This window comes from Pseudopipra pipra, chromosome 5 (genome assembly GCF_036250125.1).
Source record: "Pseudopipra pipra isolate bDixPip1 chromosome 5, bDixPip1.hap1, whole genome shotgun sequence".
In the NCBI taxonomy this organism is placed as follows: domain Eukaryota; kingdom Metazoa; phylum Chordata; class Aves; order Passeriformes; family Pipridae; genus Pseudopipra; species Pseudopipra pipra.
The window spans coordinates 12,993,511-13,006,764 of NC_087553.1; the positions used below are offsets into that span (position 1 = coordinate 12,993,511).

The window sequence follows — 13,254 nt, forward strand, 5'->3', positions numbered from 1 at the left end:
AATATTATTTTGTTCATACAACCTTTTCCTTCTCTGCTTAAAACTTCTAAGAAAGCTCTCTATGAATGAACTTAGAGTCTTTCTACTTCAGATTTCCAATTTGCCATACACATGTAAAACAAAGACTGTTTTCAAATCATCCCTCACTGGGCATCCTATAAAAGCCACATCTACACATCAAAGCATGTCACAAAAAATAAACCTGCTGGAAGTGAGAAATCTGATGGTTTAAGTCCACACTCCTTGGGATATTGGCTGCTGAGAACTTCTGCCATCAGTTGCAGCAGCTTAAGGGCTGTTTACTTTTCATTATTTATAGTAGCCTATTAAATGTCATCCAGTTGTTTGCTTTGGCTGGGCTCCACCACTCCAAATGGTGGCATTTAACTATTTTACTTCACGTGACAATGTGTAGAAATCTCGGGGGGGGGAGGAGGGTAAAGAGATTCAATGCATTCAAAAATCTCTTTAACTGGAGTACCTGTTACAAATTAACCACCATTACAGGGTATAGAGATTATGGATTGAAATGGGAAAACCTGAAGAGCACCTTCCAAGATTTCTTCATCGAGACGTTTTAGCTCCTCCTCGATTTCTACTTTGATCTTCTCCAAAGCCTCTTTCTCCAAAGCATGTTGGGTCATAAGCTGTTGTTGAGCCCCTAGAAGAAACCAGAGAAATCATTCAAATGTTTCAAGTCAATATTTCAAACAAGGTAGACAATGGAACATGATACTGAAATATTAAATTATTAAGGAATTCAGGGTGACAGTTCTGTTTCAGACAGTGACAAGTATGATTCCATAAGGGGACTTTTTACATGAACCCAGAAACACATCAACTTCCAGGCCTATGCAAGACAGAACAGGTGCTTTAAATATTAAAAAGAAAAAATAGAACTAAAAAGTTACAAACAGAATATATAACAGCTTTAAAAACCAGTTTATCTTAAAACCCAAACCAAGGCACACAAACAAGCTGCCATTAAACCGAATACAGTCACCATCAAACTACACCAAAACAAAGCAGACTGGCATAAGCTTGATTTTTAGTAGCAAAATAAAAAATGTATGTTGATGCCTGCAGAATCTACCGAAATACTCAGAGCAAATACGCAATGACATCAAGGAACAGTTCTGAAATCTGTGAACTGTGCATCATTTCCCTGGTCAAGAGGATCTACAGGCCACAATGAAATAATTTAAGATCAGGTTTACAAGTAAGACTAAGGGCAAAGGACCCCACAGTTGTCAGTTATTTGTCAATTCTCGTCTCCTGATCAAGCAATTTAGGAATCTGAAATGGCTGCATATCCCCAGAAGTACACATGCCATGGACTGGGATTATGAATACATATCCCATATGCTGACTCTGGATATTTGGTCATAAAAGTTGTTTCAGCCATCTAAATCATCTTAATCATTGTGCTGAACCAAAATAGACACACAAAACTGTCTCCAAACAATGCAAGGTATTTAAGACAACTGCCTGCTGAATGTCAGACTTTCCAATATAAGGCAGTATAACTACTCAAGTAACTTTTATGGGATGGGTACTAATGCAAAGATCAGAGGTCTGGGACAGAGCTCTTGCTATTTAGCTGCTTTTTCTTTGGGTTTGCTCATCTTTATTTCTTCCATCAGCTTTCAAGCACATCTTCAAATCCCATTCTTAAGGCACACACAAGAACTATTCCATTAACTGCTTTCTTATTTTCACCAAACTTCACTGAACCAACAGCCCACCACTGAAATTTTCTTCTTCCTTTCATTCCATTCCTTAAAATGTCCTTCTTAAGAGATAAAATGGATCTCTGTTATATCCAAAGGAATATAAAAGTGAATTTTGTATCAACTTACTCCTGAAATAAATAAATCAACAAATAAAATTGTCAACAAAACTTCCCTTTGCTTAGTAATCCCCCTTCCAGCCATTTCCTTCCTTAAGTTTTGGGTCAGTTATCAGTCCTCATTAGCCTTGCACTGTGTTATGTTCAACAGCATCAGTGACTGGGTTACCCCAAACACATTTTCTTAGCTCTCTTACTTCTGAATGTTCCTCAGAATTTTTTTGGGGGGGACTTGATGTTCTCTCACACCCCTGATTTAAATACCACCTCCAGGCTGAGCTTCCGATAATGGTTCCCCATGTCCACTGTCTCTTACTCATTCACCCAAATACTGACAATCCAACCTTCCTCACCCTTTCTTCACCTACACCAGCTGCTACAGCTTTCATACCCAAATCTTCAGGTAAGCCCTGTAACAGCCAGCATAGCCTCCTGGCACATCTTTCTTCATTCCTGTTTCAAAGACACTAAATCATAATTTGGTGGTCTTATGAACGACTGTTTTACAGCCCGTTTTCTTTGGTCTGTCTGGGACTCTCCTTAACTGTTCATTGCCTGCCCCTTTCCTCCACAATGGACACATAATACCATTAATTTTCACAACAGAGTGTGTAAAAACCATAAAAGCAGTTAACACACACAGGTGTGCAGTTAACTACACACAAGTGAAGTACACTGTGCATTTTCTGTATTTCAAAAAACATTGTGCAATGAGACTTTCAAGGTCTCCTGCAACTGAAAAATAAGTTAAAAATCCACAGAATCAAGCCACTGAATGTGTGTTAATGCTCACAGATATCTGTGAGACAAAACATTTCTAAACCAATGTGTGCTTAAGTCAGTGCAAAATGTCCTCATTTATTTATGTGACCAGTCTAAAAGAACAAAGCATAGTCAGTTCAATTCCATTTTACTTAACCGCACATGTGCAGAATAACTTGATTCAGCTTCTTAAATCCCTTCCCAAGCAGTCTCTCTTTGTCACTCTGAACCACAAATTCCAGAGAGGAGCAAACTGTTCCTCCTTTTGGTTAATGCCTTGTCAGTCCCTTTCAGTCGCCTCTTTGAGTGAAGTGCAACAAGTCCGTGCAAGTGCAAACTCCTCCCTGAACCTGCGCTCCCCCCGTGCGTGGAAGGGACGAGGGTGTCCAGGAGAGCACCGTTCTCACGGGACTGATGTGAGGATGATTGCACATGACAAGCTGTCATACTGGATAAGAAGTCACCCGGAAAGTGGAAGGAAGAGAAATTCCATTGCTGCCAGGGAACAAAAGAGCTGTTTAGATAATCAGCACTGCAGTCAATGGTTTCCATCTCGTAACACCCACAACTTTGCAGCAGCTGCTGATTCCGAGAGCACCTGACTGTTCAGTCATGCCAAAATATCAAACCCCTACCCCTCCCACACCAGTGACTTTGCACTGTTTATTCCCTCAATTATGAATGGACTTCAGCTTTCTGCAGCTCCTGTAGGTTGACCAGTACCAACAAAAACTGCACACGGTGCTGGAGAACAGCACAGTCCAACAGCAAAGGTCCTGATTGAGGGGTATCTTTTTCTCCTTCAGACAAATCCCAAGTCTGTTTGCAAACAGGCAGAATAAAACAGCAAAATCAGTTTGTGGTAGATGAGAACGTAGGTTCAGCATTTAATGATGCAAATGGTCACACCCCGGGGCTTGTAAGAGCCACAAACACCAAGCGCTTTCCTGTGCTCAAGAAATGGCTTTGCCTCTTGTGGGCTTTGGGTAAACCAACCCTTTTAAGGCCTCTTTCAAATCCAGAGGCTCAACAAACCTCTGTTACACGGTCTTACACAACAGGTTAGTGCATTCTACTTTCTATTTATGTAATAAATGTTCCCTTTTGCACAACTATGTTCTCGTTAAGATTTTGGCTTTCAGGTCTTTGGAGGTACTTGAAAAGCAGAGGAAACTGTGTTCTCGAAGTCCATCGAGCGCCACTTCACTGCCCATCAGACTACTAAATAAATGTAATACTTCAGTAAAACTCCATGGTAAGGCCATTCCAGAAGTGTGGTAAAAATACAAGACCAACCCGTTCCCCAGGTTTGATCCCAGGAGGAGGAGGGATGGGAAGTCATTCATCAGAGCTGGAGAGCCTGCACATGACTCTACAGTGCTGGGGCCAAATACTGCAGCTAACAAGGGACAGTGGCAACTACAAGGAAAGATCTCTTTACAAACATATTTATCCTTGAATGAAAAGGCTTAGCTTAAAAAAACCTAAAAAAGTCTAAAATATTAAGAACCAAAAAGAGACAAGACATTGCCAACTAGCAGGGTGGTTTTTTGTTTGTTTGTTTGGTTTGGTTTTTTGTGGTTGTTTTGTTTGTTTGTTTGTTTGTTTTTGTTTGTTTGCTTTTGGTTTTTTTGTAGGCAGAGAGGAGGCTTAGTCAAATGGGAATTCATATTCCTGGAGGGAATTCACACTCCAAAAACTCCCTTTCCTCACCTCAGTTCAGGGAATAGCTTCCTCATTACCATGAACTCGACTGGTCTGACTACAATGTGTACTTTTTCAGCCAAAGCAGGCATGTTTTCCTTAGGAGGAAAGCTTCTAACAAATGAGTTAATCACCTAAGCTAAAATCACCTAAAAAACACCTTCATTTCCTACAGGGACAGAGAACTAGAGAAAAAAAAAACATTTTTCCCAGTAACCAAGTTCAACACTGCTCAGCTGTAAGACGTGTGTGGGAAACCACAAAAATGGCTTGATCACTACCTACCTACAGCACTTCATACAGTGATTCCAAAACAGATGATAAATGGTCTAAAGAACATAATAATTGGATTGAAGTACTGTGGATAGCAGGCACCTCAGGGAAACTGAAAAACTGTCAAAACCTTGTTCACCTCTTGACTAATCTATGTCACCATGCAGTAGTGGCACTGATTATCAATCTTTCAGATGCTCTCAGAGTTAAGGGATTATTCAAGATTTCTCATTCTGTCAAGGAAAACACAGAAAAACTACTTTCCTTTATAACCTCTGTTACAGCCACAGGCTCTTGGGATGGTACCAAAACATGGGGAACTACATTAAGAAAGAGGAATACACTTAAAGTCCCTCCTTGATGAAACACAAAGAAGTATTTATAATACAAATTCACTGAATCACAAAAACAAAGTACTTTGACACACTTAAAAACCAAGTAGTACAAACAATTTCAGCAGATGGAAGCTTCTGTAACGAGTGTAACTTCAGGGGGGAAAATGTAGAGATGTTTTCCAATATTTGATATTTATTTTCTGTGTATGAACCAGTAGTTACAGGTACGACAAAAAGTTCTGAAAAAGTACTAAAGCATCTCTCCACAATCCAATGAATAGACAGCTGAGAGCTTCCACACATTTTAAATATATGTACTCACTTGTTGCCTCAAACCACACGAACTTACACAGGTGAGATCCTACTCTGTGTGTTTTATCAATTTATCTGAGCAATTGGTACTATCCACCTACCTGAAAACCTACCAAAAAGTAACAGAATTTATTGCTGATGGACTTTGTTTCTAATAAACAGAAGTGGCTGTTATGCAGAATCACTATTTTGCCAAAACTAATAGGAAAAATCTCTCAAACATTTCCCAGTTAAATTTGCTGGATTTTCCTCTGGAGGCACTGAAATCCACTGCAGAGAACTACAGAGCTGTAATGCTAAAAGATTGGTTTGTCCAGTAAAACCATCTTTTCTTCAAGAGTCTGGAATACCACAGATGGTTCTCTCTTCAGTCCCTGCATTGAAGAGAAGAGATCTAAACAAAAATTTGGAAGTACTAATCAGGTGTTGACTTAGATTGGCCTTATTTGCTTGAAACTGAAAGTGATTTCAGTGCTTATAATTGAAGCATCTTTCTTCCAGCAAAGTTAAGACCAACCACGAGATCCAAAGGGAAACACAAGAGGTAATTTTCCGTGTAATTTGTCTGAATTTCTATTCACTAAATAAAAACCCCCTGAAAACCATCAGTCTTGCAAAACATATTATGTCTGCAAAAAAATGAGAAGTTTTAACTTGAAACCTACCAAGTAACTTAAAGATTTAATCTTATCTGAGTTTTTGGAACAAAAAGTCATACATCAGAAAAAGAACTCTTTAGTAAGGAACGCAGGAAGGCAGAGGTTTGTGGCAGGTGATGGGAGGAGGAAAGGAAGGGACAAAAGCATTTAATCTCTCCTACTGGTTCTGGTAGGATAAGAGATAAACTTCCAACTCGTGTTGGGAAGGATTGCTTTTTTGGTTGGGTTTTTTGGCCCATCAGATACACTCCTTGGTTTAACTGGACTGTTGAAACTTTGCTTGAAATCTGGGAAACTGCTGCAGAAGGAGACTCAAGAGCAGTACAGAAATACTAACAACACCTTAAAAGTAAAGTGTGTCTTATTTCCTTATTTCCCACGTTCTGTACACATGCAATGGAAAGGCAGAAGATCCTCCAGCAGGTGACACAAGGAGGCTGCAATCAGGATCCTGCATTGAACTGCCCTCTAGAGGAGTCCCTCACTCTCCCACACCGAGGGAGACCAAAGAGGTTAAAACTATGAGGGCAAAGTAAAACTAGTCTTTCTGGATACTCCCATTATAATGTAACGGGGTTCAGAAAACAGACTAAGAGTAAGGGTTCATTTTGAGTTAAAAAGAATAAACAAAGGAAAGTACCATAAACCAGAGTCAATGTCTCACTGAAACATAAAATAGAGAAGTCTTCTCCACCTGAAAAGGAAATAGGCAATAGCCCAAATCACTGCTTCATTTTTTCCCATGACAGGTCTGACAGCACAGGAACCAAATTAAAGCAAAACAAGATTAAGCAACAGGTGCTTTTTACTGAAATCCTCTCAATTCACAATTCAACCATACAGAGTAGAAAGACAACTAACCAGTGTTTTGAAGTGCCACAGACATCAACAATGGGAGGAACTTGGGATCATCAGACTGATGATGGTGGTTGAAAAACACACTGGCAAGCACAATGCAATGTCAAGCTGTTATCACCCTCCTATGTCATAGTCATCAAACCCCAGAAGTTTCCTCCTCATGACAGGATTTTAGACAACAACTGTCCACTTTCATTTACCGGCTCTCACATCTCTCTTGCTCTTATCAGGTTCTCAGACCACGCTGTAACACCCATCTGTGTCCCAGCAGTGCATTAGCAGGGCAGGAAATATCCATTATGGGTATTACTCCTCTCCTAGGGGAGAATATAGAGCACATGGAGCAGAGTACAGCAAGGAGGCATCAGCCACGTGCCAGACAACGAGATACAGACTGTATACAAACTACTCAGCAGTCAGAGAAGATGGATACAGCACCTCTAAATAACCACAGGGCTGCTGCCACACATATCCTGAGAGTGCAGGGAAACACTCTTTGTTTACAAGCAAGGAGAGAAGAAGTAGGAGAAGGGATTTTTAAAGAGTAGCTGTCAGACAAATGAGAGCTGTCAGGTGCATGGAAAGCAGAAAAGCACCAGGAAAAGAGAGTTAGGAAAGAATGAAACAAATCCTGAAGCAGAAGGATAAAGTGTTTGCACTTGGTTCAACACAGCCTGAAGTCCATCTAAGGCTTTACAAAACAGAGTGAGAAACAAGATGGCAAATTAAAAGTAAGGGGAAATTATTTTATCCACAGGCTTTGATCAGAAAGTAGTAAAAATACTGAAAGAGAGATCTATTTACAGTGAAAGATGATGAGGGGAGGAGACATTGTGGGCACTGTCTGGTATTGGGAATGAGGTGGGAAAATGTAGGAAGACTTCCTGTTTAAAAGGGAAGGTTTAAAGCAACAAGGATGAAAGAACAGATTTGTAAAGTATCAATGATTTAGGGTATTTTAATAGCAAATCCAGCTGCAGCCTGCTGTCACACAAGCTAACATATCTAAACAACATCTGAAATGTAGACTCAATAGTTATCTGCACTCGGGAGCTTTAAAGTCCTCTTACCTGAGTACAAAATTTTTATTCAAGCACTTGTAGCTTCCTCTTTAGAAAGCTTTAATATTGCTCTTCAATTCAAATTAGAAGCTTAGAGGTTTCAGTAATGAGAATCAGTTGAAGGGTTTCCTCTCAGCTTGCAAATATTTCAAAGGTAACAACAGCCAAATTGTTTTTAAAAAGCTTTAAGACTAACAGTTTCCTTTCTGAGTCTTGCATTTATAAGAACAAAGCAGACTCTTCCACACTGAACCTTTCTATGTACTCAATACATTTCCAGTTACAGCCCAGTTATAACTGGATGGGATATTCAGAATGAGACATTATTGCTAAAATAAGCACATTTTTCAACTAGGGGTTTTATGAAACAGCATCTTGGCACTAAGGTGCCTCTCCTTTCATGGACCACAGATCAAAGTGGAAGTAGCAGACATATCCTAAATATACTCTGACTAATTTTATGAATTAAATACACTAAAATTAATTTTATGAATTATATATCATACAACCAGTATATGCTATAGGCTTTAGTGCCAAACTGAAAATCATTTCTGTCATAACTTTGATGCAATCTTTTCTTTCCAGGAATTCCTCACTTCATGACAGTTAAGGTCAGTAAATGACACAGTATGCATTCTTAAATGCCTGTTCAAAAAAAATATTTTAAAGACTTTGTCTGGTTTGGGTATTTTTAATTCTTCTTTAAGCAGAATAAGTTCTGAATCATAGGAACTACTAGTGACTGAAACAGCATTAGGAAGTGGCAAGTCACCCAAGCAATCCTGATAAACAACATTGTTTAAGTGCTTGCCACCACAAAATAGAGAAAAGCTTCACTCCCCAGGTTTATGTCAAACACAATCTACCAGACTTCTTTTATTTTGCCTTCTATTTATTTATTTAATCTCTTTTACGCATAAACCTGTTCTGGAAGAACCATCTGACTCCACGCAGTCCTTGACTTCTTATAAATAAATAAATAAATAGGTGCAGCATAGGCCCTGTCTCAGCACTGCCACTGACTGACAACAACAGAAGCCTCAATGTAATAGGGCAAAACTATTTAGCACAGGAGATTGCTCAAGCCATCACTCAGCTGGTAAACACCACCTCACCCCTGCTTACTTCCACTTGTGTCCCCAGAAGAGCAAGCATGGGCTCAAACTCAATGAAGACAATATATATTCATCCCTCCTGGCCTGAAGGCAGCTACTAAAACCACTTACTTGCTTCATAAACACCAGTCGGCCCTGACGCAGCTCAAACTAAAACAGTCATCTACATACAAACAGCTTTGTTTCCATCAACATCTCTTCTATTTCAACTGAAATTCAATTCAGTTTTCAGGGAATAAAACAAGAGATGCGTCACACCAAACATCAGGCTCGCACTCCGCCAACAGCCCAAGAACTAATTGCAAGCAGAGCTGCACAAGTAAATGGTACAGATGAATATGCAAATGTTACCTGGAGCTGGAGGAGGAGGAGGAGGAGGATGCTCCTGTGGCTTCTCCTGTGCTAAGAGCCCCAGGTAGCTGAGCACTACGTACTTGGTTTCATAGTGGAATCCTACAGGCACAGCAGTAGTGGACGCCATCAGGTTGGCGGGCAGGTGGCAGTGTCCTGGTGGGGCACGGCAGGAGCACTCCGGGGAGCCCAGGGAGACTGTAAGGGAAGAGCAGAGGGTTTCCTTTGGTTGTTTGTAAGGCTGCAACAGGTCGTGAACTCCTACATAACCAGGAATTACTTAACAATCCGGAAGCAATATCCAGGTTTTCGCCCTGATATCCTATGCATTCTTATTTTAATAAGAACCATGCAGAGCAAACCCAACTGCGCCCCAGCCCAGCTCCGGCCTGGCACACAAACTCTCACCTGAAAGCAAATTGAGCAGTTCCCCACCACACGTCCTCCTCCCAACACCTCCCAGCTCAACCACACAAAGAGGTCTTGGCGGATTCTGAAGACCTACTTAACTACAGTGTGAGGTAAAAAGACAGGTTGGGAGGAATCTCTCCTCCCCTGAAGAAGAGAGGAGCAATCTCTCTTCCCCTAAGCCTCCCATGAATATTTTCCCAGTTCTCTGCTTTCTCAGGTTCACTGTTATGATGCTTAAAAGTTGTAATGCAGAAGAAGTGACCACAATTGCCTTGAATTCATTTCACTGTTCCAACAGCAACAGAAAACATATGGTCAACAGAGAAAATTCCACATTATTGTAGGGACTGGGAGAACAGATGGTTGTGTGTCCTGGATTTCTCACCCAGCCATTAATAAGTATAAACCAGAAAGCCACACCTAACAGCAACATCTAGCCAAAGAAACTCCCTGTTTTACTCTTCTTTTTTGTTGCTTTTTTCAAACATTCAAATAAGGAAGCAGGAAACACTACAGTGGAGAGAAATTGAAAACAGTCATGAAGGACAAGGGAAAAAAAAAACCAACTCAGAAAACAAGATGAAGTGGAGAAAAGAGCCAAGCAACAGGTTGAAAGGATGTTTCAGATTAATCAACATGTTTTAACTCTTTTTTTTGGGTGAAGTCTGGATAACTACTTCCAACATGCTATCAACTTAATGAATCAAACAGTAATATTTAGGGGTTTATGATAAACTCTGAAAGTTAAGTTCTCCATGACTTCAAAGAGCCATTCCCAAACAAGTAGTAGCCTATTCTTGGCCATCCGAATGAATGTCCAAATGAAAGACATGCAAAAAATTTCATACTACTAAAGAGACACTGAAAGGAGCCAGACAATTTAAACAGTGTGAGCCTGCAGTTGCTTTCAGAAAAAACATTTAAATCAAGTTTAAAGTTTAAAGCAGTCAGGATGAGCAAAGTGCTATATACAGGGAACAGAAGTTGGACCATCTCAAGAGAGTTCTTGATTATGCTGGAAATGCCTTGAGACTAAGAGAGAAAGCCAAGTTTCAAACCCAAAGCACAATCTGCAAATGACGGCTCGAGATTAAAAATAATAATAGTAAACTGAGCAAGCAAGAGAAAAGCACTGGCCTGTCTAGCTATTCAAGATGTCTGGGCTAACTTCTAATCCCTCCTCCCTGAAGAGGAATTCGGATTACCAGCAGTTGTACAGTGGTTACTGAGGATAAACAGAACTAGAACTGTGCTGCGGCATGGTTGCTGTGTGAGTAGGGAGCTTGGCAAAGAAAAATTTACCCATCAAACTAAAAGCTGCAAAAGGAAAAGAGTTGGTGTAAAATTGGCTAAGTGTTCTTTCTTTAATCTTTAGAAACTCTAGTTTCTGAAACTCATTCAGTATTGAAAACAGAAAAGGACTCTTTCATGAAGACTGTACTATGGCAGCCCTGCCTCTTGCACCATGTCTCCGAAAATGCCTGAAAGCCTTTACCAGAAAGCTTCAGTTGTGTCTTTCCTGCAGCTTGACCCAAAGTAATGATTTATTTATGAAGGAAACAATGTTGAAACTTTAAGTCAACCCTCATCCCTTTTCCCTTGGAGCAGTAATCCTACATTTATGTTGCCTCTTCCATCCCAGAATGCTCTATGGGCACCGTATCCTACTTCAGAAAAGTAAGAAATCATAGCAGAGATAAAGCAGAGCTTTTGCAAAATGCACAGTTATCCTTCAGCCGCTTCCATAAACGGAGACGTTCATAAAACAAGGGGATTTGGGAGAAAGATAACTGCTCTGAGGACTTTAGGATCCCTTAACAACAGATCTGCTCTTCAGACAAGATCCCCATGCACAACCACCACATCACATGTTCACATCACCAGGTGGGAAAGATGCCATTCACCAAAAAGCAAAAGCTCCCCAGCGCGTTTCAGTTATAGTTTGTTCCGCAGAGATCCACAGCCCTGGAATCAACGTCCTTCCCCCAATGCCTACACGGCACATGGGAGCCCTTCCAGACAACCTGAACTGATCTCTCCTGAAAGAATCAGCCTGACAGATGGTCCAGAGACATCCAGAAACTAGGCTGTGGATCAAAGAACAAATTTGGACGTACGACAAAGATTATTTTTCAAGATATAATTCCATATCAGCGCAGAAAATGACAGAAAAAAAGTTGGTGACAACAAGCAAGAGATTCCAGAGCAGCACATTGATCCATGTGCATCAGGGAGGCCTACTTCACAAAAAGTTCAGCTTGCTTAGCTCAGCACCTCTGGAGAGAGGAGGGGAAAAAAAAACAGAGAGAGAATCAGACCACAGTGTATTTAAATAGTGGCTAAGGTTTCCCTGGGAAAAGAATGACAAAACTCAGCTTTGGATGAAAAAAAATAATCCCTTTGGTCAATATATTCTGAGAGGTAGTTTTATACTGAGATGAGAAGGGAGACTTAAGAACTTGAATGGGAGAAATCTTCAGCTTCACACAAAAGAATGTCATGAGTGGAAATGCACTTCAGAAGCCCTGGTTTTCCTTTGAGACAAGCCCACAGCACAGCAACCGAATTACTCATTTCAAACTGTGAATTACTGGTTTTGTTTACAAAAAGAAATACAGAAATATTGACTCAGATACTGTAAATATCTCAGAAAAGGCCATTTTACAGGAATGAGTGGGATTGAAAAAGGGCATGCATCTTGAGAGACCAGATCAGAGGAAGGAGAGCTTTCCACTAAAGGAGCAAAATGGAAGAGAGTCCAGAAACACTTTAAGAGAATAAGCTTGTACAGGAGATGCAACAGAGCACAGGAAATAAGGTATTATACAGACTCCATAAGTCTCAGAGCAAGAGCTAGAGGGTTACTTCTGGTTTAACAGGTTCACTGCAGGAATATTGCCCTTAAAAAGCTACAGAGATCAAAATTATTATCAATTGCTCCCTACAAAAAAATTCACCTTCCTCAGTTCCTGCAGCCTTGGGGGAACAGAAGGCTATACCTGTTGAAGCTTACTTAGCTTGTTACTCCTCCAGCCCTGCTGTCACTTGTTCCATGTGGGCTGAGCTGCTCAACCGACCTGAGAACAGGAGTTCCAGCCAGACTGACATTTCTTCATGCAGTCTGTCACGTCCTAATCCACAGAAGAGTTATACATTGGATAACGGGCAAAGCAAGGCTACCAATGAATACAGCGAATATAATCCCCCAGTGATGAGGCTCTGCTGTGTTTCAGGCCCTATCTGCAAAATGCCACCGTGCATTGAGCTTTCACTGTGCATCATTCAGCCCCCAAAAGGCAGCACAACGCTGCCCATCGGAACAGTTCAGCAGCTGCCATGGATCTGTCGTGCACCTCTTCGGCTGCTGCAGGTCTGAGAATTGCCCTTCTGCAGCCTCATGAAGTATCTCGCTGCGTGTTTATAAACAAAATAGTAGGTGTTCAGTGTCAGTGTGTATTTCAGAAATACGGACTGTCACGGACTGCCTTCTTGTTACAAACAGCAGCACCGCTGCCCTTCACTTCCACTGGAACACAGAGTCAGGCTGGAGCTGGATGCATTTCC

At 40.8% G+C, this 13,254-nt stretch overlaps 1 protein-coding gene across 3 annotated transcripts in view; it reads right to left on the reverse strand.

Annotated features, from left to right (window-relative positions):
* BCL2L13 (BCL2 like 13) overlaps positions 1–13,254 on the reverse strand; it is a 41,480-nt gene that overhangs the window by 26,420 nt on the left and 1,806 nt on the right. For 2 of the 3 annotated variants that reach the window (XM_064654503.1, XM_064654504.1), the window contains 2 exons: positions 9,280–9,477; positions 551–661 (listed from right to left, as the gene is read on the reverse strand). In XM_064654503.1, coding sequence (XP_064510573.1) covers positions 551–661; positions 9,280–9,409 — 241 coding nt within the window. In that variant the 5' untranslated portion in view covers positions 9,410–9,477. Of the gene's footprint in view, positions 1–550; positions 662–9,279; positions 9,478–13,254 lie in introns of those variants that run through there. The other variant, XM_064654505.1, reaches the window with a different exon arrangement.